The sequence below is a fragment of the Phasianus colchicus genome, chromosome 4 (genome assembly GCF_987193195.1).
Source record: "Phasianus colchicus chromosome 4, bPhaCol1.hap1.1, whole genome shotgun sequence".
NCBI lineage: Eukaryota > Metazoa > Chordata > Aves > Galliformes > Phasianidae > Phasianus > Phasianus colchicus.
The window spans coordinates 72151610-72176855 of record NC_143439.1 but is presented as its reverse complement, the minus strand read 5'-3'; the positions used below and the strand labels follow the sequence as shown (position 1 = coordinate 72176855).

At 65.7% G+C, this 25246-nt stretch overlaps 5 protein-coding genes across 6 annotated transcripts; all 5 read right to left on the bottom strand.

Annotated features, from left to right (window-relative positions):
* Positions 1-188: 188 nt before the first annotated feature.
* Positions 189-9539, bottom strand: VPS16 (VPS16 core subunit of CORVET and HOPS complexes). The gene is made up of 24 exons (XM_031588075.2): positions 9353-9539; positions 9038-9126; positions 8839-8936; positions 7988-8116; positions 7497-7641; positions 7317-7432; positions 6966-7088; positions 5810-5865; positions 5533-5622; positions 5024-5118; positions 4770-4846; positions 4406-4537; positions 4168-4295; positions 3766-3801; positions 3456-3564; positions 3251-3385; positions 3056-3164; positions 2607-2704; positions 2091-2195; positions 1685-1762; positions 1354-1523; positions 1098-1194; positions 785-888; positions 189-553 (listed from the first exon to the last, which is right to left on the bottom strand). The coding sequence occupies exons 1-24, from the start codon at positions 9403-9405 to the stop codon at positions 409-411; spliced, it is 2517 nt and encodes an 838-aa protein (XP_031443935.2). The 5' UTR covers positions 9406-9539; the 3' UTR covers positions 189-408.
* A 539-nt stretch (positions 9540-10078) lies between these two features.
* Positions 10079-12052, bottom strand: LOC116225639 (N-acetyltransferase 8B-like). Its single transcript, XM_090140019.1, has 2 exons — positions 11800-12052; positions 10079-10811 (listed from the first exon to the last, which is right to left on the bottom strand). The coding sequence occupies exon 2, from the start codon at positions 10797-10799 to the stop codon at positions 10128-10130; it is 672 nt and encodes a 223-aa protein (XP_089996145.1). The 5' UTR covers positions 10800-10811; positions 11800-12052; the 3' UTR covers positions 10079-10127.
* Positions 12053-12203: 151 nt separating this feature from the next.
* Positions 12204-18094, bottom strand: LOC116241588 (N-acetyltransferase 8B-like). Of its 2 annotated transcripts, none has more exons than XM_090140017.1 (2): positions 18028-18094; positions 12204-13879 (listed from the first exon to the last, which is right to left on the bottom strand). In XM_090140017.1, the coding sequence occupies exons 1-2, from the start codon at positions 18088-18090 to the stop codon at positions 13175-13177; spliced, it is 768 nt and encodes a 255-aa protein (XP_089996143.1). In that variant the 5' UTR covers positions 18091-18094; the 3' UTR covers positions 12204-13174. The 2 variants fall into 2 exon arrangements, with proteins under 2 accessions (XP_089996143.1, XP_089996144.1); XM_090140018.1 differs by lacking the exon at positions 18028-18094 and adding an exon at positions 15802-15939.
* On the bottom strand, positions 16055-18119 carry LOC116225638 (putative N-acetyltransferase camello). Its single transcript, XM_031588096.2, has 2 exons — positions 18028-18119; positions 16055-17356 (listed from the first exon to the last, which is right to left on the bottom strand). Exon 2 carries the CDS (start codon positions 17343-17345, stop codon positions 16689-16691), a length of 657 nt encoding a protein of 218 aa, XP_031443956.1. The 5' UTR covers positions 17346-17356; positions 18028-18119; the 3' UTR covers positions 16055-16688.
* Positions 18120-18348: 229 nt separating this feature from the next.
* Positions 18349-24847, bottom strand: CPXM1 (carboxypeptidase X, M14 family member 1). The gene is made up of 14 exons (XM_031588100.2): positions 23745-24847; positions 23110-23220; positions 22646-22755; positions 22243-22382; positions 22095-22179; positions 21233-21383; positions 21068-21156; positions 20867-20990; positions 20590-20786; positions 20341-20520; positions 19438-19735; positions 19230-19369; positions 18843-18945; positions 18349-18585 (listed from the first exon to the last, which is right to left on the bottom strand). Exons 1-14 carry the CDS (start codon positions 24088-24090, stop codon positions 18350-18352), a joined length of 2310 nt encoding a protein of 769 aa, XP_031443960.2. The 5' UTR covers positions 24091-24847; the 3' UTR covers position 18349.
* Between the last annotated feature and the right edge of the window lie 399 nt (positions 24848-25246).

Genomic DNA, 25246 nt, shown 5'->3' with positions numbered 1-25246 from the left:
CCGGGAGGACGCGGGGCAGCCACCTGCCGCGAGCCGCCCCAGCGCTCCCTGGGAGCCCACGGGACCCCCACAGCCCACCCAGCCCCCCCGCACCGCGGAGCCCCGCTCACCCCACTGAGCCCCCGCAGCCTCAGCACCGCTCCCTGGCCCCCCGGGGCACCCACCCATCCCGGGAGTCGTTCCCCCACCAGGACGCAGCACGGCAGGCTCTCGCTCTTTATTGACCGAGAATTGAGGGGAGGCAGCAGGAGGGGGCAGGGGGCTGCAGGGGGCTGCAGGCAGCCACAGCGCAGCGCTGCCGCGGTGCTCCCGGCCGCGGACCCCTCCTTGCAGCTCTGCGAGGGTCCTGACCTCAGAATATGGGGGGGTCGAGCTCCTGCCCCCCAACACAGAGGGGGGCACCGGGGCTCACTTCTTCAGGAGCTGAGCACGAGCACGGTTCAGCTTCTCCATCACGGCGCTGTCAGTGGAGGCAGAGCACTTGGACAGGACGAGGTTCATCTCGGCTTCGTTCTTGTGCTCGATGGCAGCATCAGCCGCCTGCTCCAGGTCCCTGGGGGCAAAGCGGGGGCTGAAGGCACCGTTTCCCCCCACGCGGTGAGAAAAGAAGGGTCTGGGTGGCACCCCCTGCAGCCCCCAGTGGCAGCAGAAGGATGTTTCCTTATTCCTCCAGAGCACCCCAAGCCCACAGCCCTGGGAGTGCTGCTGTGATCCCCCAGCTGCTCTGAGCCCAGCCATACCTCTGGCTCCTTCCTGCCCCCCCAGGCTCAGCCAGCCGACGTACCCCACAAGGATGAAGGCCTTGACCCGCTGCTCAGGGGTGACACGGGGTGCATACTTCTTGGCCTCGTAGCGGTTGTGGTGCTTCACAGCGATCTCCACAAAGGGCTGAGGAGGAGAGGAGTGGGGTGAAGGGACCCTGCTGTCCCACATCAGACTCCCCTGATTGCTCCCGCTGTGCCCCACAGGGCAGTGCAGCCCCACAGGACGGTCCTGCCCACCACCTCCTCAAGGACAGCACTGAGTGTGGGTGTGGACAGAGAGAAGGGCTGGCAGGGAGCGTGGACAGGGGCTCCTCCAGCGAGGAAAGCTCTTACCAGGTACCCAATGGGCGACTTCTTGCTCTTGGAGAACTTCTCCATCTCCTCCCAGTCCCCGCGGGTGGCCAGGGCACTGATCTTCAGCCACCAGTACCTGGGGACACCAGAACAGCTCTTACGGCTGCCAGCACCCTGCAGCCCCTGCTCCCAGCCCACAGCTTAACGCCCATATGGGGCACCAGGAAAAACCAACTGTGCCCCCTAAGCTGTGACCCACAGCTCCAGTCCAGCACTGCCCTCATTCCTGACCCACCGCTTGTCAGGGATCTTGAACTCCCGGTACAGCTGCTCAGCTTTCTTGTGGTGGCCATCCTGGATCAGAGTGGAGACAGTGTTGTGCAGAGAGAGGTCGAGGTAGGGCTTGTCAAAGTCCTCCTGGAGGTGTCGCTGGAGCCGCAGGAGCTTGATCTGATCCTCTGTGGCCTGTGGAGTAAAGCACCAGACTAAGGGGTCTCTGTCCCAGCAAGGGACAGCACTGTCCCACCCGGTAACCCATCCAGTGGCTGTGATCCCAGTGAACCCAGCGCTGCCCAGCTGCAGTGAGAGCAGGGGAGGGCCACCTTCGCAGCCCTGGTCACGCTCACCTTGGCAGCAAACTCATTCTTGGCCTTGTAGTACTCATCCACAGCATTCTGCAGGGCTCCTACCCGCCCTTCGATGCGCTGGAGACGGAAAACAGCCACATCACCCCATGCCAACACAGATGCTGCACTGCAAGGGACGGGGCACAGGGCAGGGCCTCCCCTGAGTGGGCTGGGGGGCTGGATGATGCCCTGCCTTGATCATCACACAAGATGGGCATTGAACATCACACAAGATGGACACTGATCATCACACAAGATGGGCAGAGGGCTGGATCCCTCCTCACCCTGGGGGGAGCTGGAGCTCTCCATCACATACAGGAGGGGCTGATGATTTCCAACACAGAGCCCCAGGGCAACAAGCCCCCACCTCTTTCACTATGCTCCTCCCGTGCTGCCAGACACAGACCTTCTCCGAGTAGCTGGAGTGGACGTGGAAGTTGCCGAGCTCCTGGTGGTTGTCATCCTGGTTGTACAAATCCTTCAGCGTCTCTCGCTCCTGGTGCTTGCAAAACTGGGAAGCAATAGGTGGAGGTGAGGGCTTGCAGGTAACCGTGAGCTGCATCTCCACACTGCATGGCTCCCAAGTCCCCAGCCAAGGAAGTGGGAAGGGGGACTGAGGGCAGAGCACACAGGGGTTGGGGAGAGAAGATGTAGGTTGGATGTCAGGCGGAAGTTCTTTACAGAGAGACTGCTGAGGTGCTGGAACAGCTGCCCAGAGAGGTTGTGGATGCCCCATCCCTAGAGATGTTCAAGGCCAGGTTGGATGGGGCCCTGGGCAGCCTGGACTGGTATTAAATGGGGAGGTTGGTGGCCCTGCCTGTGGCGGGGGGTTGGAGATTCATGATTCTTGAGATCCCTTCCAACCCTGGCCATCCTGTGGGATCCCCTCAGCCAGGTGTGCACACGGCTGGGCAGCCCTCACCTGGCGGTAGAGGCTCAGAGCCACTGGCTGGTTCTGCAGTGTCATGAAGAAGGTGCCACGATTCAGCTCGTTCTTCAGGTGCAGCACGACAGTGTAGACTGGGGCAGAAGGAGCATTTTAGGACAGGGGATGAGGATTCTTCCCCAGCACAGCTGCCCAGGGGAGCACTGCTGGGACATTCAGCCAGTCCTCAGCTCTGACAGGGCTGTGAGCGTGCATCCACGTGCAGGGCAGAGCCCTTTGCTCCCCCCTTGCCCCGCAGGGCTCAAGCAGCTCCCACCACCCCATCAGCCCCATCAGCACAAAGCCATGAACGGGCTCCCCCAGACTCCAAGTCCCTCCCAAGAGAGATTTGCTGCAGGCAGTCCCCTGGGTGTTGGGTTCTGCAGAGTCCCTCCTGCCTCAGGACCCCTCTCTGTGCATGCAGAAGCCCCAGCCCTGCCCCTTACCCAGGTCTGTGTCCCCACTCTCGATGGCTTTGCTCAGGGCCAGCTTGCTCCGCTTCATCTTCAGCAGCAGTGGGACCTGCTCCCCAGAGCGTGGCTCGTACTCCAGCAGCTGAGGCCATCACAGAGGGTGTCAGCATGCAGCCACTGTGTCACCCCGAGCCCTTGGTGCCACCACCCCCAGGACACGCCACAGACCTTGATGGCCAGCTCTGTCCTGCCGCAGTCGTACGCTCGGGCAGCGATCTCAGAGTAGGAGATGCCTGGCGTGTCACCCAGCTTCTGGTTGATGGCATAAGCCACCTCCTCATCAGATTTGTCCTTCTGCTGCACCTAGGGGGGAGCGGAGCTGTCAGCACGGCCCCAGCATGGCAGAGGACCCCCCAGAGCCTTCCCTCCTTGCCTTGTAGCAGGCCCAGTGGGCCAGGATGCGGCTGACGCCCTGGATCTCCGGGAGGCGCAGGTACTCACAGATCCTGATGGCCAGGGGGTAGAGCCGCCGCAGGACCAGCCTGGAGGGCACAGGGGAGCTCAGCAGCGTGCTGTGTGAGCAGCCGTGCAGCTCAGCCAGCCCCAGGGGGGTCCCAAGCTCTCAGAGCTCACTCAGCCACCAGCCGGGGGGGCAGAAGCTGCACAAGGACTGCACTGGGACTGGGCACAGCCTGGGTTGCTCAGGGACAGGGCTATCAAGCCCAGTTTGGAGCAAGTCTTACCTGTCCAGCAAGACCTCAATGGTGAGTCGTTTGTATCTGCAGAACAGTCAAGGGCATCTCGACCCTGCTGAGGGCAGGCAATGCGTGCTGGGTGCCCACCCCCTCATGGCAGCACCTCCATGGCTGGCACTTGAGTGCAGGGCCGGCTCAGCTCCATGACATGGGCTCAGCATCACGGGCAGGGGTTGGGCACAGCACCGTGCAGTGAGTGCAGGAGGCTGACCTTCTCTGGGGCCCAGGGCGCAAGCTGGTAGCCAAGCACTGAGGGCTGGCTGATCTGAGGCCACCCCTCCCCATCCTGTTACATCCCAGCTCCCTGGCCAAGGCTGGCACTGATGGCAGGGGACTCGCACTGCCTGCCAGACCCCAAGTCACTCCTCATTCTTGCCCCGTGGAGGATACTGGGTGAAGGTGAGGGGGATGCCGATCTGGTAGTCCCGGATGGAGTTGAGAACCCGCAGGTCCTGGCACATGCGCACAAAGCTCTCCGGGGGGAACTTGTCGATGAAGCACTTCCCAAAAGAGGCTGCCTGCAAGAGGAGACGTGCGGGCTCTGGGGATGGATGGGCCATGGGAGAGCCTCCAGCAGGAGGGGAACAGCTTCAGCCTCACCCAGAGCCTCCGCGCCCACTTCACTCACTCGCAGCAGGGACTTCTGAGTCTCTGGCTCATGCTCATAGCCGGCTGCCTCGATGCACTGGCTCACTGCTTCTGGGAGCAGCTTCTGGTCCTTTATCTCCCTCAGGTACTCATCTGCCTTTTGGCTCTCCTTCTGCAAAGAAGCACAGCCTGTAGGTGAGTTGTGGGATGTGGGACACTAGAGCCTGGGTGAGCGCTGGGTGCCTGGAGCCAAAGGGACAGCAGGGGCTGCCTGCACACCAGCACCGTGCCCCCACAGGGACCTCCAGGCCGTCTCCTTTCCCATCACAGTGGATGTAATGCTGGGTTTGCATTGGGGCAGCCCAAGGGAGGAGGCAGGTGTGCAGCAGAACGGGGTGGCAAACCTCATACTCCTTCTGTGCCTCTAGAAGGAGTGCCCCTGGTGCCATGGAAGCGATTTTGAAGATTTCCTGGCTCGCTTCTGCAGGGAAGGGGGTGAAAAAAAAAGCCAGCATGAGAGGCTGCCCCAGCCCAGATGCACCCAGCCAGGTGTTGCTCTCTCCCAACCCTTCTGTAAGCTCTGGGATCCGAGATCCTGTGCCAGTGCCCTCCCTGTGCAGGGCTGGGATTGTCTGGCTTCACCCAGAGAATGCCTCACCTGGGATCTCGTGCAGGAACTCATGGGAGGTGCGGGACAAGATCCGAACCCCATCTGGCTCTGGCACCAGGTAGGAGTCCTCATCCAGGACAAATCTGTGCCTCCCGCTAAGGGCTCATGGGAAGAAAGCAGCTGCTGGCTGCAGCCCAGCTCTGCCAGAAGCACGTGAGCCACAGAGATGCCAGGGAACAAACCCCTGATTGCCCCATCCCCAAAAGGCCGTGCCTCGTGACCCTTCTTTCCAGCCACTTTAGAGGAACAGAGATTGTCCCACTGTGACAGCTCTCACCCCTGGGGAATCAGCAGAGGGCTCTGGCACAGCCCTACCAGCCGCACGGGCTTCTGTGGCCAAGCTCTGCTCTCAGAGCTGTGGGGGAGGTGGGTTGCTCTCCACTGGGAAAGTCAGAAGGGGAACGAGGGGTCTGGGGGCCCAGACAGGAGTGGTTTTCACCACTGCGGCCTGAGGAGGCGCACAGCAGAAGCAACAGCCCTTCCTCCCCAAAGGATACCGGATGCACTCCGTGGAATTCCCAGCCACCATGAGCTGCCGGTCCCAGGCCAGCACCACGGCACGCTGCCGGCTGTGGGGACGTGTGCACCTGCAGGGAACCCCAGCGTGGTCAGGGGAGCACCTACCCCAGCCCTGTGCCTGGAGTGGGGACCTGAGGGACGATCCCTCTCATCCCAGCACAGTTGCAGAGCTGAACAGACCCTGAGAAGGGCCGAGCATACAGAGGTGAAGGCACAGCCCAAAGCAGAGGTGGGGAAGTTCAGGAAAATGCTCACCAAACCATCTGTTTGGGTGCAGATCGGATGGTGCTGTTGAACTCGCAGAGCTTGTCCTGCAGAAGGAAAGAGAAGAGTCAAGGAGGAGAAGGCACATGGAGAGGTGGTACTGCGCAGCTGCTGGAGCCATGCACCGAGGAGGAGGTGACAAGCAGCACAGGGCACGTGTCCTGCAGAAGCACCTGGCCACTTCTCCAGTCCCAGAGGGAGCCAGGGCCGTGGCTGCTGCAGACAAAGGTCAAGGATGCCGTGCCAGTAGTTAGACCGAGCATGAGAAACTTTCATAATCATAGAATGGCCTGGGTTGCAAAGGAGCACAATGCTCATCCACTTCCAACCCCCTGCTGTGTGCAGGTCGCCAAACAGCAGCCCAGGCTGCCCAGAGCCACATCCAGCCTGGCCTTGAATGCCTGCAGGAATGGGGCATCCACAGCCTCCTTGGGCAACCTGTTCCAGTGCCTCACCACCTCTGGGTGAAAAACTTCCTCCTAATATCCAACCTAAACCTCCCCATTTCCCCCTTGTTCTATTACTATCAACCATGTAAACAGTCATTGTAAACTTTCACCCATTGCTCTGGCAAGCAGCCCACCTGTACATAAAGCAGAAAGTTGCTTGTGCTCAATTGAGATCAGAAAAATGGACAAAGTCTAAAAGACATTGATTTGCTTCAAAGAGTATGCAAGGCAACCAGCACATCACCAGTATGAACCAGAATGGACCACTTGTATGTGAGTGGCCACACCAGCTGTGATGATATGGCTGAGCCTGCTACAAAACAATATCAGGACCACCAAGTTTGGGCATGGATGCAACAGAATCTGGTGTGGAAAAAGTAATCAGGAGCAGCCTGTTTATATGGGAGGTATTTGGACGTAGAATGGAAGACGCAAGTCCAGTAAAATGTGGATTTGGAAAAGGAAAAGGTGAGGAGTAATGTATAAAATTGGGTGAAAAAAGCAACGGAGAGTGGATTTTCTGATGGCAGACCACAGGTGCCTGTGAACAGCAGGAAGATTGGGCTGCAGCATCCACAGGCACCGAAGGAGAAACTGCTGGAATGCCACCAGGTCTGGCTGTGAGAGGCAGCGGGGGAGCACAGAGCAGGGTGGGCTCCCACCGACACCAAGCAGTGGGGAGGGAAAGGGACGCTCACCTTCAGCGTGGCCAACCCCATCCAGATGTAGCCAGTGTCAGTGAAGAGTGCCAGGCAGCGGTAGTTGAAGGACACGGCCATCTGCAGGTAGGCACCAGCGGAGGGGCTCATGCCAGGGGGTGTCTGGGATGAGGAAGAAGACAGGAATGGTCAGGGACACAGCTACATGCTGGCACCAACGCTGCACAAGGGGCTGAGAGCTGGACAAAGCGTGACTGTCCCCTCCCATGCTGCGTCTGCCTTATCTCCACAGCTTTGTCCTTGGCCAGGGTGTGGGGGAAGGACCTGCCAGGAGGCACTGGAAGCTGCAGATCGCCCTGCTCCCCGCTGACGCTGCCGTGGCTCACTCACCACCACAGAGCAGGAGGTGTTGTCCAGCAGGTACAGGTCCTGGCCGACCGCCAGCAGGACGATGGTCACTCTATCTTGGGTCAGCACAGCCCAGCAAGAGGGCGGCTTCTGCAGACCTGCAGGAACCAACATCAGGACCCTGTGCCAGGCAGAGCGTGGAGCAGCGGGGAGGAAACACACCTGGCACCTCGGGCATCCTGCGCAGCTTCAGGTCATCGATGTTGGTGGTCAAGGAGAAGCGGTGTGCTCCAGTGAGGATGGCCACACCAGTGCCGTACTCTGTGTGGAAGACCTTCGCCTCCAGCACGTGGTTCTGCAGCACCTCCTGTGCCATGGAGAAGAAGGGCCCAGGCTGGGGCATCAGGGCACAGCGCCACGCTGCTGGGAGAGGCACCGAGGCTCTGGGGGCAAAACTGTCCCAGGGAGGATGGCCAGCCCTGTGCCGTGCAGCCAGCAGCATCCCAGCTGAAAAAGGTCGTGCTCCTGTGCTGCTGGGACACGTGCCAGCTCACACCCAAAGGGAGAGGCCGGCAGGGAGGCTGGGGAGCTCTCAGCCCTACTGGGTTGGCATCATTCAGAGAGGCCTTGCAGCACTTCTCCAACATACAAATCCAACTTTGTGGACCTCACGGTGACAAACTCCCCAGCCTTTCTTTCCCTGCCCCACTCACGTTGCCCATGCTGAAGTGACGCTTGAACTCGCAGAAGAGGTTGTAGATGAGAACAGTGCCATCCTCCTGAATGCACAGCAGGTCCTCGCTGGCTGTCCAGCCCAGCTGCACCAGCTGGCCACTCTTCCACTGCAAGCAGGAAACTGATCAGTGCCTGCTGCTCACCTCCCAGCTGCCAAGCTGCCCCTCCAGGAGACGCAAATGATGCCAGTGGCTACAGTTCAGCATTTGCAGTTCTGGTACCCCGGACCGCAGCCTCCTACACACAGCTTCTTACCCCTCCTGCTGTTTCTTCATATCTTCCCCAGCTCTAGACAGTGGGTAAGGGAGGACACTCCCACAGCTCCAGCACTGCTTTCCCCATCCCCACCCTGTCCTCTTCTTCCCAGTCCGGGTGCCTCCCTCCCCCTACAGTCTCCCAACACCCTTGCACACAGCACTGCTTTTGAGCAGCTGGAGAACCAAAGCTTTCGGGGGCTGCAAGAACTGCACAGAACCACCGCTTCTGAAATCTTGAGGCGCTGCGGACGCGCAGCAGCACCGTGCTTCCCTGCAGGCAGCCCAGAGGAGCTGCCCCAGGGCGCACAGGCGAGTGGCACAGGCTGAGGCAGCAGCCGGTCTCACAGCCCGGCCACGAACTACAGCACCAGGCCGAAGCTCTGGGGCACAGCAGCGCCGTTCCTTCCACAGCCACCCTCCTGCCCAGGGCTCAGCTCAGCGTCCAAGGGCTGGGGCAGGTCCATCCCGAGGAATACTGCGCACCTCTAGGAAGGGCACAGGGCACAGCCCAGAGCACAGGGTGGGCAGCAGCCCCCGCACAGCTGGATTCCAGCCCTGCCCAGGCAACTCACCGGGATGCTGGCCAGGAGCAGCCCCGAGGCCGAGTAGATCTCCAGCAGCGGGCGGGCGCTGGGGGATTTCTCCTTCCTGGCGTTGTTCTTCAGCAGAGCTGTGGTTGGGACGGGGCAGCCCCTGAGCCGGCTGCAGCCCCCCGGCCACCGTTAGGCACAGCGGCCCACCCCGCCGGCCGCCGCGGGGTCCCGGCCCTACCTATGGGCCCGCCGTACGGCGCAGCTGCCACCAGGCAGTCCCGCAGGTCCTCCCTCAGGCCCCACTCCATGGTGTACAGCTCGAACTTGCTGCGGGCAGGCGAACAGACGGACGGACAAACGGACAGACAGTGCAGAGCAGTAAGAGGGGGTGCCAAGGCCCGGAGCCCGGCCAGAGCCCAGAGCCCTGACCGAATCCCAGCCCCCCGCCCCGGGACCCCCCTCCCACCAGGCCCCAGACCGCCCCGCCAGGCCCAGATCCCCGTCACCGGGCCCCAGCCTCCCCTACGAGCCCCAGCCCCCCCCCTCTCCCCACCGGTAGAAGGCCTCTTCGCCCAGCGGGTTCCAGTTGGCCGTGTAGCAGTCCATGGTGCCGGCCGGGGCCGGGCCCTCCCGGCGGCTCCGCTCCGCTCGGCTGGGTACAGTTCAGGATGCGCTTCCGCCCTCCCCGTGACGACCGACGCCACGGCGGCCGCCATCTTGGGTGAGGGCAGTGACCAGAGGGAAGAGGAAGCGCCGCCATCTTGAGTGAGGGCAGGACCAGAGGGAAGGGGAAACGCCGCCATCTTGAGTAAGGCCGCAGCAGGCCGCAGCCGCCATCCCAGCCCGTCCTGTCCCCAGCCCGCGTCCTGCGGCCGGTCTCACCCAGCCACCAGCACTCCCCGTCCCCACTCGCCCTCCTTGTGCACAGAGCTCAGTGGGAATCCGGTCCGATGTTCTGGGACGGCAGAGGACGGGACCCAGGAGCCACAGGCCCTGCCCATGCCTCCGCCTTCCCTGGCCCGCGCTGCACTGACGCAGCACAGCGCTGCTGGCGGGGGCACAGCACAGCACGAGGCCCAGCGGCCCCAAAGGCCCCCCAGCACCGTCTGTGGGCTGCCGCAGTGCGGTGGTGCCATGCGGGGCTGGGCAGGCCCCGGGGACGGACAGAGCAGCGCGGCGCCACGCCGGGCCGAGCTCACGGCCGGGCAGGAGCCACGTGGAGGCACGATGCCACCAACGGGCACGGCCACACGGCGGCCACGACACGCTCATCACACCCTTCCCACAGTCTCTGTTTATTTCTCAGCGCTACAGGAACAGGGAAGGCCCTAGGGGCGGCCGGGCAGCTCACAGCGGTACTGGAAGATCTGGAAGGAGACCAGGCTGGCGAGCAGCGAGGGGCTGCTGGCACCCACCTTCCTGAAGCCCTGCCTCTCGTACAGCCGCTGGGCCACGACCTGCACTATGGAGGTGTACAGCATCACAGCTCTGTAGCCCCGCGCCTGGGCGAAGCGCAGCACCTCCCCGCACAGCGCCTTGGAGATGCCGTGGCCACGGTGATCCTTGCTGACCGACATCCGCTTCAGCTCCAAGGCTTCCCCGCGCTGTGCCGGGTCCTGTGGCGGGGCCACAGCCACCATTCCCACCACCGCCCCATCGGCCTCCACCACCCAGAAGCAGGAGTCGGGCGCCCGCATGTAGCTGCTGTCGATGTCGCAGAGATCAGTGATCAGTGCCTCCTGAACGTAGGACGTGCTGAAGGAGCGCATCACAGGCCAGGTGGCCGCCAGCACCAGCGCCACAGCTGCCAGTGCCAGCAGCCAGCTGCCGGCTACGGCACGCACGGCCGTGAACAGGGCCAGCAGCCCCAGCTGCACCCGTGTGGAGCGCAGCATATGCCTGTAGATGGCCGGGGCGTGCTCGATGATGCCATGGGCAAACAGGGAGCGCACGGCATCGTAGTCCTCGTCGCGGTACAGACGGATGCGGTAGGGAGCCATGGGCACTGGGGCCTGCAGGTCAGAACCAGAGAATGGTTGGGGTTGGAGGGAACCTTCGTAGAGTCACGTTATGGTTAGAGCTGGAAGGGACCTTCATAGAAGCCAAAGGATGGTTTGAGTTGGAAGGGGTCTTCATAAAAGCCAAAGGATGGTCCAACCCCCTCACAAAGAACAGGGACACCCACAGCTCCATCAGCTGCTCAGAGCCACTCCAGCCTGACCTGAATGTCACCAGGGATGGGGCACCCATCACATCTCTGTGCGATCTGTGCCTCACCCCAAGCACTTGGAGCAGCCCAAGCTCAGGGCTGGAGCTGCAGCCGTGCCGGGGGGTCCCTGAGAAGGAAGGAGGAGCAGCGGGCAGGGGGCAGCAGGTCTCCTTTCCCGGGGGGGCTCCGGAGGAGCTCCCCCTGCCATCCCCAGGTTGGGACACAGGAGGAGGCAGCAGGGCCCGGGGTGCCCAAAGCCCTGAGGGCTGCAGGGCTGGGACGAGGGGGGAAGCAGCGCTGCCCAGACAGGAGCCGGCATTGATGGTGGGGGCAAAAGGGCACGGGGAGGGAAGTGGGCACCGAAGGATTGCACGGGGACAAAAGGTCACAGGAGAGGCAGCAGGCACTGAAAGCAACAGGGAACCGCCGGGCTTTTTGCCTGCGCTCGCGGGGGGCTGAGCCGCTTCAGTGCGGGGCATTCAGAGCCCGTGCCGAGGTCGGGGGCCGCGGACGGGGCCGAGCCCGGGGATGCCGCAGCCCCCGGCGTCCCGCTGCGGCCCAGCACTGCCCCACCGGAGACCCCGCAGACGGAGCCTCGCTTCCCTCAGCTCCACCGCCCCCCGGTGCGCCCCGCACGGCGTGTGCGTGGCTCCGCGCAGCCCGAGCGCTGTCCCGCACCGCCCCCCCGCTCCCCCTTTTCTTCCCCCCTCCCGCAGCCGCTCTGCCGCCGGATCCCGCACGCTCCGTCCCGCAGCCCCTCCGCTTGCGGGAAGCGGCGGCGCGGTCCTTACCGGTGCGCAGAGCCGGGCAGCGGCGGGCGGGCAGCACCGAGCCGGGCCCGCAGCCCCGCGAGCAGCCGGGATCCCGCAGCGCCCCCGCGGGGGCCGGGGCCGAGCGCAGCGCGGCGTGCGATGCTCGGACGGCGGGGGGAGTTCAGCCCACGGGGAGCTGCGAACCCCCCACCCCGCGTCCGCCCCCCCCGGAGGCTCTGCCCAGCGCTGCGGGAGTGCTGCGCTGCGGGGCCGCGGTGCGTAGCAGAGCTCAGCACCTTTAAACCGGCGAGCAAAGGCCGTCACCGCCGAAGGAGCGGCGGGGAAGGCGAGGTGGGGGGAAGGAGGAGGGGTAGGCAGACACTGTGACCCCGCGGGCAGCGCTTTGATGCTCCTTAATTATTGCAGCTTTAAGTGGGGCAGGCGCGAATCCGAGCCCAGCACGGCAAGGGGACACGGCCGGGTCCCTGCTCAGCTGGGGGTGTGGAGGCCCCCAGGGAGGCTGAGCCCCCCCGGGGCTGAGGAGCAGCGGGGCTGGGGTGGGGAGGGGGGCACGTCCCCAGCCTGTCAGCACGCAGCACGAGGGTCCCCGTGTCCACGTGGGGCACTGCCAGCACGGCTCAGCCTCATGGCACAGGGATCCCCGTGTCCCCATAGGGCGTCAGCAGCACGGCTCAGCCATGTGCGATGAGGGTCCCCATGGGGCATCGTCTACATGGCTCAGCTACGTGGGATGAGAATCCCCATGGGACGTCCATAGGCTCACCACATGGGATGAGGATCCCCGTGAGTCTCAGTCCACACGGCTCATCCTCATGGCACAGGGATCCCCATGTCCCTGTAGGGTTTCACCAGCATAGCTCATCCAAATGGGATGCAGATCCTCATGGGGCACTGTGCACGCAGCTCAGCCGTATGGGATGAGGATCCCACGAAGCACAGCCCAGCACCTCAGCCTGCAGGCAGATGGTGCCATTTTCAAACCAGCCTGACCCCCTCTGGCCTCCCCACCCACTGCCCCCCAGAGGGGGTGCAGCCCCTGCCTGATGACCCTGGGGATGTTGGTGAGGCTCCGCACATCCACCTCCAGCCATTGCCCTGCATCCTCCTGCCCCGCACACCATCCACCTTCCCCTGCCCACACTGCACTGACATGGCACAGCAGCGCTGGTGGGGGCACAGCATGAGGTCCGGCAGGCCCCCAAAAGCCCCCCAGCACCGACTGTGTGCAGCTGCAGTGTAGTGACCCCATTCTGGGCTGCGGAGGAGCCACGTTGCGCCGAGCTCACAGCATGGGCATGAGCCACGTGAAGGCACGAAGCCACACACAGGCACAGTCATGACACACGTGTGCACATCCACGGCACGCTCCTCACACCCTTCCCACAGTCTCTGTTTATTTCTCAGCGGTGCAGGAGTAGGGAAAGCCCTGGGGGCGGCTGGGCAGCTCGAGGCGGTAATGGATGAGATAGAAGCAGATGAGGCTGGAGAACAGAGACGGGCTGGTTTCGGCCACCTTCCTGAAGCCCTGCCTCTCGTACAGCCGCTGGGCCACCAGCTGCACCGTGGAGGTGTACAGCACGACAGCTCTGTATCCCCGCGCCTGGGCGAAGCGCAGCACCTCCCCGCACAGCGCCTTGGAGATGCCGTGGCCACGGTGATCCCTGCTGACCGACAGCCGCTTCAGCTCCATGGCCTCACCGCGCGGCGATGGGGCTGCGCCCACCATTCCCACCACCGCCCCGCCGGCCTCCGCCACCCAGAAGCAGGAGTCGGGCGCCCGCATGTAGGAGCCGCGGATGTCGCACAGGTCGGCGATCAGCGCTTCTGTCACGAAGGAGAAGCTGAAGGAGCGCATCACGGGCCAGGCGGCCGCCAGAGCCAGCGCCACGGCTGCCAGTGCCAGCAGCCAGCTGCCGGCTACGGCACGCACGGCCGTGAACAGGGCCAGCAGCCCCAGCTGCACGTGTGCCAGGCGCAGCACGTGGCGGTACATGGCCGGGGCGTGCTCAATGATGCCACGGGCAAACAGGGAGCGCACGGCATCGTAGTCCTCATCGCGGTACAGACGGATGCGGTAGGGAGCCATGGGCACTGGGGCCTGCAGGTCAGAACCAGAGAATGGTTGGGGTTGGAGGGAACCTTCGTAGAGTCACGTTATGGTTAGAGCTGGAAGGGACCTTCATAGAAGCCAAAGGATGGTTTGAGTTGGAAGGGGTCTTCATAAAAGCCAAAGGATGGTCCAACCCCCTCACAAAGAACAGGGACACCCACAGCTCCATCAGCTGCTCAGAGCCACTCCAGCCTGACCTGAATGTCACCAGGGATGGGGCACCCATCGCATCTCTGGGCGATCTGTGCCTCACCCCAAGCACTTGGAACCTTCATATAGTCACACTGTGGTTAGAGCTGGAAGGGACCTTCAGAGGAGCCAAAGGATGGTTTGAGTTGGAAGAGACCTTCAAAGACCATTGGGTCCTTTTCTACTCTGCCTTCATGAGGCCCCATCTGCAGCACTGCATCCAGGGCTGGAGCCTTCAGTACAAGAAAGACAAAGAGCTGTTGGAGAGGGTCCAGAGGAGCCACCAAGATGATCAGAGGGCTGCAGACCTCCCCTACAAAGACAGGCTGAGGGAGCTGGGCTTGTTCAGCCTGGAGAAAAGAAGGCTGCGGGGTGAATCATTGCAGCCTTCAGCACCTGAAGGGAGCCTACAGACAGGAGGGGAGTCAGCTCTTGGGAAGGGGAGATGACAGCAGGACGAGGGGAATGGTTGGAATTGAGGGAGGGCAGATTTCAGTTGGATGTGAAGGGGAAGTTGTTTGCTGTGAGAGCGGTGAGGTGCTGGAACAGCTGCCCAGAGAGGCTGTGGATGCCCTGTCCATCCCTGGAGGTGTTCAAGGCCAGGTTGGATGGGGCCCTGGGCAGCCTGGTGTAGCATTAAATGAGAAGGTTTGTGGCCCTGCGTGTGGCAGGGGGTTGGAGCTTCATCATCCTTGAGGTCCCTTCCAACCCAGGCCGTTCTGTGATTCTGTGGGTCCAACTCCCCCAGCAATGATCAGGGACACCCACAGCTCCATCAGTGCTCAGAGCCCCCAGCCCAACCTGAATGTCACCATGGATGGTGGACCACCACCTCTCTGGGCAGCCTGTGCCGGTGCCTCGCTATCCTCAGCATAAGAAACTTTTTCCTTCTATGCGATCTAAATCTCCCCTCTCTTAGTTGAAAACCGGTTCCGCTCATTTTATGACAACAGACCTGGCTGCAGATGGCCTCAGCATCGCCCTCTACCCAAAGCAGCACCGGCAAGGCTCTCTCTGGAATGGGCATCCTGGGCCCCATCCTGCCGGCCCCTCACCCAGTATTTCCTCACCCCAAGCACTTGGAGCAGCCCAAGATCAGGGCTGGAGCTGCAGCCGTGCCGGGGGGTCCCTGAGAAGGAAGGAGGAGCAGCGGGCAGGGGGCGGCAGGTCTCTTTCCCGGGGGGGCTCTGGAGAAGCTCCCTCTGCCAACCCCAGGTTGGGACACAGGAGGAGGCAGCAGGGCCCGGGGTGCCCAAAGCCCTGAGGGCTGCAGGGCTGGGACGAGGGGGAAGCAGCGCTGCCCAGTGACGGCGGGGGCAAAGAGGAGGGAATGGGTCACAGGAGAGGCAGCAGGCACTGAAAGCAACGGGAAACGCCGGGCTTTTTGCCTGAGCTCGCGGGGGGCTGAGCCGCTTCAGTGCGGGGCATTCAGAGCCCGTGCCGAGGTCGGGGGCCGCGGACGGGGCCGAGCCCGGGGATGCCGCAGCCCCCGGCGTCCCGCTGCGGCCCAGCACTGCCCCACCGGAGACCCCGCAGACGGAGCCTCGCTTCCCTCAGCTCCGCCGCCCGCCGGTGCACCCCGCACGGCGTGTGCGTGGCTCCGCGCAGCCCGAGCGCTGTGCCGTACCGCCACCCCGCTCCCCTTTTTCTTCCCCCCTCCCGCAGCCGCTCTGCCGCCGGATCCCGCACGCTCCGTCCCGCAGCCCCTCCGCTTTCCTTACCGGTGCGCAGAACCGGGCAGCGGCGTGCGATGCTCGGACGGCGAGGGGAGTTCAGCCCACGGGGAGCTGCGAACCCCCCACCCCGCGTCCGCCCCCCCCGGAGGCTCTGCCCAGCGCTGCGGGAGTGCTGCGCTGCGGGGCCGCGGTGCGTAGCAGAGCTCAGCACCTTTACACCGGCGAGCAAAGGCCGTCACTGCACAGGGAGGGGGGTAGAGAGGGAGGGGGGGGGAAGGCAGACACTGTGACCCCGCGGGCAGCGCTCCGATGCTCTTTAATTATTGCAGCTTTAAGGGGGGCAGGCGCGAATCCGAGCCCAGCACGGCGAGGGGACACGGCCGGGGGTCCGTGTGTGGGTCTCCGCTCAGCTGGGGGGCGTGGGGGCGTCGGGGCCCCCCAAGGAGGCTGAGCCCCCCCGGGGCTGAGGAGCAGCGGGGCTGGGGAGGGGGGCACGTCCTCAGCCTGGCAGCACGAGGGTCCCCGTGTCCACGTGAGGCATTGCCAGCACGGCTCCGCCTCATGGCACAGGGATCCCCGCGTCCCCATAGGGCGTCAGCAGCACGGCTCAGCCATGTGCGATGAGGGTCCCCACGGGACATCGTCCACACGGCACGAGGATCCCATGGGAAGCCCGTATGGCTCAGCCAAACGGGATGGGGATCCCCGCGGGGCTCCGTCCACACGGCTCAGCCTCACGGCACAGGGAACCCCGCGTCCCCAGGGGCGTCAGCAGCACGGCTCAGCCACGCGGCACGAGGGTCCCCACGGCGCACCGTCGGCCGCACAGCACGGCCGTCCCCGCGAAGCATCGTCGGCGCATTTTGGGCACGGAGCTCCCTCCTCCCCACGGCGCAGCACCGGCACGGCTCGGGGCTCCGCGCCGCAGCCGCTCAGGGCAGCTCGTAGCGGTAGGTGGTGACGGTGCAGTTGGCCAGGCGGCCGTAGGCGGTGGGCAGGACGTAGCGGCTCTGCCGGCGGAACCCCAGGCGCTCGTAGAGGGCTCTCGCCTCGTGCTGCAGCATGATGGTGTTGAGCACCACGGCCCTGCAGCCGCGCTGCTGCCGCGCGAAGCCCAGCGCCTCGCGTCCCAGCGCCGCCGCGATGCCCCGGCCGCGGTGATCCTTGCGCACCGCCATCCGTTTCAGCGCCAGCAGCCCGGCCTCCCCCGCCGGCCGGACGCCCACCGTGCCCACCACGCGCCCGTCCGCCTCCGCCACCCAGAAGCGGGCGCCGGGGCCGTCCATGTAGGCGCCGCGGATGTCGCTCAGGTCGCCGCCCAGGCAGCGCTCGATGTAGGCGCACCACGCGCGGCCCAGCGCCTGGCGGCCCAGCGCCAGCAGCAGCGTCAGCGCCAGCACGGGCAGCAGCAGGGAGCGGGCGCTGGCCAGCAGCAGGCAGAAGGTGCAGCCCAGCACCAGCAGCACCCAGGGCTGCCGCAGGACGTGCAGGCACAGCGCCGGCGCGTATTCGCTCATGGCGGTGGCGAAAACCTCCCGCGCCGCCTCGTAGTCCTCGTCGCGGTACGGCCGGATCCGGAACCCCGCCATGCTGCGCTGCCCTGCGGCGGGAGGCGTCAGACCCCCCCCCATCCCCCCATCCCGTGGTGTGCAGCGGGGCGGATGCTGAGGGACCGCGGCGTAAGGGCACGGCCGTACTGTGGGATGGGGGGAGTGCCAGCACTGCCCAGCCCACGGAGCCCCCGTATCCCATGGCGACCATCATGCCCCATAGAGCCCCCACTGCCCCATAGAGACCCTCCTGCCCCATAGAGCCCCCACTGCCCCATAGAGACCCTCCTGCCCCATAGAGCCCCCACCCCCCAGAAAGCCCCCATGACCTATGGAGCCCCTCACCTTATGGACCCCCCCCACACTACAGAGCCCACGTGCCCCGCGGAGCCTCTCCTCTGCCCTGTGGAGACCCCATGCCGTATTAAACCCTCACACCCCACGGAGCCCCCTGTGCCCCATGGAGCCCCACATCCCCGCACAGCCCCCACTGTGCCCCTACGGAGCCCCCTGTGCCCCACGGAGCCCCAGCCGCCCCCCACGCTCCACGCAGCCCCTGCGCCGTGAGGAGCCCCGACCCCTCGGTGCCCCCCACACCTCCCGGCGCCCACGGACCGGCCCTGGGCACCCCCCGGCCCTGCCCCCCCCCGCCCCCGCCCCGATCACACCCGCCCACGTGCGGACCCCGCACCCCGCGTGCCCCCGACCCCCCCCCGCTCACCGCCTTGCCGCACCCTCCGCCCTCCACCATCGCCAGCCCGGCGCTGCGGCGTCCGCTGCCCATTGGCCGCCGCTCTCACGGCGGCCACGCCCCTCCCGCCGCCAACAGCCAATGGGCGCCGAGCGGGGGAGCGAGGGAGGCGGGCGCGCGGGTCACGTGAGCAGGGAATGAATGGGAGGGTACGGGGAGGGGCGGGGCCCGCGCACTCAGAGCCGCCGTTGGCCGTCAGGGGGAGGGCGGGGCCAATAGGGAGGCGTGCCGCGCGGAGGGGCGGGGCCTGCGGGAGCGCGGCGCCGCGGGTTCGATGCCCGCTCCGGGCGGCTCAGGGGGCGCGGCGCTGGGCGCGGAGGCGGCGCAGGCGGTGGCGGTGCAGCCGCAGCTGGAGGTCCGGCGGGCCGCGGCCCCGCAAACGCCGCCGCGCCAGGCGGAAGCTGCAGGGCGTGGGAACGTTCTCGAAGGAGACGCGGCACGGCCGCGTGGCCGCCTCGTAGCCCTCGGCCCGCGCCGTCACCTCGTACTCGCCGGGGTTCAGCAGCCGCCAGTAATCCCCATCCACAGCTGTGGGTGAGGGCAGGGTGACGTCCCATCTCCATCTCCATCTCCATCCCCATCTCCATCCCCATCCCCATCTCCATCCCCATCCCCATCCTGTTTATCCCACCTGTCCTCTCCCATTCGCCATCCCCTCCGTCCATCCCCTCCATCCCCATTCTCTCGATCCCATCCATCCCATTTATGGCATCCCACCTCATCCCATCCCCATCCTCCACCCCGTCCCTGTCCCTGCCCTCCCCCCCCTCTCCATCCCGCTGTACCTGTCCGCACATCGTGGTTGATGCCATCCACAGAGATGATGGCGTTGGCGATGCCCTCACCCGTCTCTTCATCCCGAACCACCCCCTTAATGCCACGGTGCACCTGGGAACCACAGGGCCGGGGGTCAGGGGGGCACCTCACGCTGCACAGCACCCATGTGAGGCACCCTCAGGGCTGTTTGGACTCAACGCAAGCCCTGGGGCACAGCCTGGCACCACGGCACAGCCCCGTGGCACAGCAGCACACAGGAACTCTCAGAGCACACACACCTCCAGCACGTGCCCACCGCAGCCCCCCGCTGCCCCAGCCCCACGCAGGGAGCAGGGAAGGTGCTGCAAAGCCTGGGGGATACCGAGGGACCCCCGGCCACCCCCTGCAGCCCCCACCTGCTCCATGTAGAGCAGCAGCGACTCGCGGTTGTTCTCCCACTCGGTTGGCAGCTCGGAGACGTGGGGGAATTTGTCACACGAGAGCTCCACCGTGATCTCGAAGCAGTTGGTGTGCAGGTAGCTGAAGTCATTCATACCTGAGGGAGGGCGGCGGTGCATCAAGGGGGGGCGGGGGGCTGCGGGACCCCCCCAGCCTCACACTCACTGCCGGGCACCGTGTGCCAGTTGGCCCCGTTGATGATGTTGCCGGAGCGCATGAAGTCGTCGTAGTGGCAGAGGCGGCGCTCCTCGCTGGCCATGGCCAGGTTGGAGGTGGCATAGACAGTGGCCAACCAGCGGAACACGCCGTCGTCTGCCGTGGGAGTCAATTCCTGAGCCTTCCAGTAGGTGCGGGTCATGTCGAAGGGGTAGGTGACCACCAGCTCCCCGCCGTGCAGGTTGGCGCTCAGCACGAAGGGGTAGCGCTGCATCCAGTCGATCACCGCTCGCGTCTCTGGGGCCACCTGTAGTGACATCGCATCACTGGGGCACTGCTGGGACCCCCAACCAGTCCTGTGCCCCCAGGGGTCACCTGTGTGACACCGCATCATTGGGGCACAGCTGGGACCCCCAACCAGTCCTGTGCCCCCAGGGGTCACCCGCGATGACACCACATCACTGGGGCACAGCTGGGACCCCCAGTCCACCCCTGTGCCCCTGGGAGCTGCCTGTGGTGACACTGCATCACAGAGGCACAGCTGGACCCCCAACCCAGCGCTGTGCCCCAGGAGCCACCTGCAGTAACACTTCATCATGGGGACATAGCTGGGACCCCCAACTCAGCCCTGTGACCCAGGGGTCACCTATGGTGACACTGTGTCATCGAGTCACAGCTGAGACCCCCCACTTCAGCCCTGTGCCCCCAGAGGTCACCTGTGTGACACCGCATCATTGGGGCACAGCTGGGACCCCCAACCCAACCCTGTGCCCCAGGGGACACCAGTGGTGACACAGCTGGGACCCCCAACTCAGCCCTGTGCCCCAGGGGACACCAGTGGTGACACCACACCGTGGGGACACCTCCAGGACCCTCGCACCATCCCCGCACCCCGCAGTGCTGTGCCCTCACCGTGGCGTTGGCGAAGGTGTAGTACTCAGGGATGGGGATGTAGTGGTTGGGGAACTGGTGGGGCACCAGGTCGTTGTCCTCAGCATCCCACAGCGCCGTGTTGAGGTCGGCGAAGTTGTGGTTGAGGTCGATGCCCTCATAGGTCCAGCGGCCCATGGCCCAGCCCGACAGCTCCGACCCCTATGGGGCGTGCGGGGTCAGCTGGAGGGCAGGGGGTCGAGCGCGTGGGGTTTGGGTTTGGGGCCGTACCAGGCGGTAGGCGGTCTCGTAGCCGTCGGGGTTCATGGAGGGCAGGAGGTGGATGCGAGTGCTGGTGACCAGCTGCACCACGCGGGGATTGCCGCGCCGGAACTCGCGGCACAGATACTCCATCAGGTTGAGCAGCAGCTCCCGGCCCAGCACCTCATTGCCGTGCATCCCCGCCACGTAGCGGAACTCGGGCTCACCTGTGGGTACGGCCCGTATTGGCTGTGGGTCCCCCCCCCCTCCCACCCACCCAGCCCCGTATCCCACCCCACAGACGCACCCACTTCGTGCCGCCCCGGGTTGTCGGAGATCTCCATGACGTACATCTTGAGGCCCAGGTAGCTCTTCCCGATGCTGTAGATGCGGGTGATGTTGGGGCACTCCTCGTTCACCCTCTTCATCAGCTGCAGGGAAAGCACTCGCACTGGGGTCCAGGGGCACCCAGGCCTGCAGGGACCACATTTGGGGGATCCCAACACACCTTCCTCATCTCCTTGTAGTTGTGGTGCCGGAAATCCAGCTTGTCGGTGGGCACGGGCTCATTGGGCCACTGGTAGATGTTGTTGGGGTCTGTGGGGTGAGGACACGGGCAGGGTGAGGGATGCACGGAGCAGCCCCCCGCCCCGCACGCCGTGCCCGTTCCCACCTGGCATGGCACAGCCCAGCACTTCGGCCCGCAGGCAGATGGTGCCGTTCTCAAACCAGCTCTGTGGGTTGATGCGGATGTACCGTGCCACCGCCGGGCACGGCAGCGTGTTCAGCACCGGGGTCTCGGGGTCCTTGTTGGCTGGGAACACCTGGGGGGGGGGGTCCCAACCCCTGCATGAGCGTGGGCACAGCGCGGCAGCGGGGGGTGCTGGGATGTGGGGATGGAGCAGAGCCACCAATGGGGACCAAAGGGTTACGGGCTCTGTGCTGCGTGGCCCCGTCCTCCCCTGGCCCCATTCCAGCCCCTAATGAGGAGCGGACACGTGGCAGTGGGCTGAGCCCGGCGCTGAGGGACCTGAGTGGGGCAGAACCGTGGGGCTGGGGTATCACACTGCTCCGTGCCCCCTTGCAGCATAGGGGCCCCCAGGAATGAGCATGGGGACCCCAAACCGCTCCTGGCAATGGGAACTCACCCCAGCTCCTGGCACAGCTGCGACCCAGGGACCCCAACCCCGCTGTCAGCCCCTGTTTCTCCCACATTCCCACACACCGTGGTTGTGTGGGGGGGGGACCCACCTGCACCCACCCACCCGGCACAGCTCCCACGTGTGTCCCCGGGCACCACGCTGCCCTGCTCACCTCTGGGCACACCCCACTGTGCCACGAGGCCCCGCTCAGCCCCGCATGTCCCCCCGCGCCCCCGGCCCCCCCAGCGGGCAGCAGCACAAGCAGCCTTTGTGCGGAGGGGAAGCGCTGGAGGATGCTCTGCGGGACGGGAGGCCAAAGGCAACAGCAGAGCCCGGTGCGCCGTTAACCCGCCGAGCCCCGCCGTGCGGGACGGGTAAGGATGGGGCTCCTACCGCCTCCTCGGTGCCATTGCAGCACGGCTGCCACGTGTGCGTGTCGTTGCTGAACTGCACCTTGTAGGAGGTCACCCAGTCGTACCTGTGGGGGGGCACGGTGTCACCGGCGCCCGGAGCCCCTCCGGCCCCCCACCCCGTGCCTTACGTCCAGATGGAGTTGAGCCCCTGCGTGATGACCCCGGTGAAGTTGGTGAGGCGTCGCGCGTCCACCTCCAGCCACTGCCCCGCGTCCTCCTGTCCTGCACACCAACCGCCGTCAAAGAAATCCCCGTCGTAGAGCCCCGACTGCGGGTAGAGGGCGCCGGTGGGCTCAGGGTCCAGACTGGGGCAGCTCCACACCGACCAGGTGGGCCAGGAGACCCTCGGGGGGTCGCGGTGGAACTCCAGGGAGAGGTGCAGCACAACGCCCGGCACCCTGACACACATGTGCCATGCACACACCAAGCACACGCCATGCACACACCATGCAGATACCCTGCACACGCCACTCTGTGTGCACCATGCACACCTCAAACACACGCCAAGCACACCTCAAACACACGCCCTACCTGGATGTTGAGCCGCCCTCGGTGGGCGCCCAGCCCGTAGCGTTTGTCGCTGGAGGAGCGCAGCTGGGAATCCTGAACCCGCAGGGACTCCAGCCCCAGAGGGGGGCACGCTGGGGGGCAGAGGGCACGGCACACTCAGTGACCCCACTGTGATCCCCGCTGTGCAAACCCCATTTCCCACTCTCCCAAACCCTGCAGACCAGGGCAGCCAATGCCTCCCACATGGATGGCATCACTTCGGGGTGCCCTCGGGGTCCCCACTCCCCCCAGGACTCCCAGCACCCGCAGCCTCACGCATCCCCCCCCCCTTCGTGCTTCCCAGCTGCAGGGGCTGTGTCTGCACTCAGCATGTGTGCACAGCACAGGGGGGCGTGCATGGTGCAGAGCTGTGCACACACACACACGTGTGCACACACACATGCACGCCCATGCAGCCCCCCCTCCCGTCCATGCCGTGTACGTACGCTGCTCCTGGGGGGCAGGAGGGCTCTTGGCTGGAGCTTTGGGTCTCTTCTTCAGCACTTTCTTCCGCACCACTTTGACCCTCACCAGCTTCTTCTTTCTGGGCACGGGGGCTGTGGGCACACAGACTGGGCAGGGGGGGCTGGGGGGCTGCTGGCCCTCAGGTGGGTCCAAGCTTTGGGGGAGGGGGGCTCAGCTGGGGCGGTGCCAACCACACGAATGCACAGCAGCCAGGTGCACACGCACAGATGTGCACGCATGGGCACACACACGGCTCTGGAGCTCGCAGGGACACCCTGGGACGTCCCCTCACCATAAACCAGGGCAGCACTGCAGCCAGGTGCACACACACACACGTACACACACACACACAGTGTGTGTGCACACACCCAGCCTGGCAGCAGGACGGGGCACAGAGAGCATCCAAGGAATGCAGCCTTGGCACTGCACACACACACGGTGCACTCACACTCATTTGCACACCTGCTCACACTCACACACACACTGTGCACGCTCACTTTAAACCCCCCCCGCACACACACACATTGTGCACACCCAGCTGTGCTCACGCTCACGCACACACACACACATTTGCACTCCCATTCTCCCCTCCCCCACCCCCCAGATCTCCCCCTACCTTTGGGCCCGGGCCCCCCTCGGGTGGGGGCTGCGCTGCTCGGCCCCCCCCACTCCGTTTTTTTCGTGGGGGTCGTCGCCGTGCCCTGCGGGAGGGCCGTGGCGGTGCCTTTCGGGGGGGCTGCGCCCCTCGGGGTGGTCGCAGCGGAGCCCTTTGGGGGGGCCGTGCTCCTCGGGGGGGCCGTGGCGGTGGCCTTTGGGGGGGCTGCGCCCCTCGGGGTGGTCGCAGCGGAGCCCCCGGGGCCGCCCATCCCCACGGCCTCCGGTCGGAGCGCGGTGCCGGGGGGCGCCGGGGGGGCGGCGGCGGCGGCGAAGAGCAGCAGCAGAGCGAGGGGGGGGGGCGGCATGGCGGGACGGGACGGGACGAACGGAGCGCAGCTCAGCGCTCAGCCCCGGCCCTCCCCTCTCTCCCTTCCCGGCCCCCCCGCCCCGTCCCCGCCTCCGCCCCTCCTCGCCCCCCACCCCGCTGCGCCCTGCGGGACCCGGCCCTGCGCGGGGCTCGGAGCGGCGAGGGGGGGAGCGGACCGCGGTTGAGGGGGGGAGCGATGCGGGAATGCGGGGATCGGGGGGAAACAGGGAGCACGTTGACGGACCCCCGCCCCGGGACCCCTTTTCCTGAGCTCTCCTCCAGTCCCCGCCCGCTCGGCGCTGGGGGGGCCGATGGAGCCGCCGCCCCCCGCCCCGGGGACCCCACCGCTCCGTGCGGCTGCGGGGCAGCGCGACGCCCGTTCCTGCGGCCGCCCCATCCCCAGCTGCGCCCCAGATCCCCGCTCCTTTTCTCCACGGGGTTTCGTTCCGCCCTTCCACAACTGTTTCTGATTACACAGCACTTCTGCGCGCGAACCCTTCCCGGTCCGGATCGACGCCGTCGGCGTTTCTCGTTCCTCCGCCGCTCTCCCGTCGTCCCTGTGCGCCCCGGCTGCGGGGTGACCGCTCCATCTCCGCACCCGGACACCCCGAGGACCCCCACCCCGACCCCACGGCCGAGCACGGGGCCGCTCATCGCACCGCGCCGGTGCTGCCGGCTGAGCCCGGGCACCCACGAGGCCACGCGTGGAGCTGAGCCCCACGGCCAGCTCTGCTGAGCGCCCCACCGCCCTGACCCGGCCCTGGCAGCAGGGGACGCTGGGGGACGTGTGGGGGACCCTCCCCATGTTGTGCCCTGGAGCGTGGGGACCCCCGGGGCGCCGCTGTGCCCCCCTTATTGGTGGCCATGGGGGTCGCCGCACGCAGGGGGGGCTGTGGACGTGCCGTGCTGTGGGTGCATCCCCTGCTGCCACCCCCGCGTGCCCCCATTGTGGCACAAACCCACGGGGCGGCTGAGATGCTGGAACCGGGCACCACGGTGCCCAGGGGAGCCCAGAGCCACAGCGGAGGGGAACCTGGGGGGAGTTGGGCACTACGTGGGGCAGAGCCCACGTGCTGGGCACCGAGGTGGGCGCCTGCACACAAACTGCCCCTACCTGTGCCCTCAAGTGGGTCTGGGGGAGTGAGAGGATACCC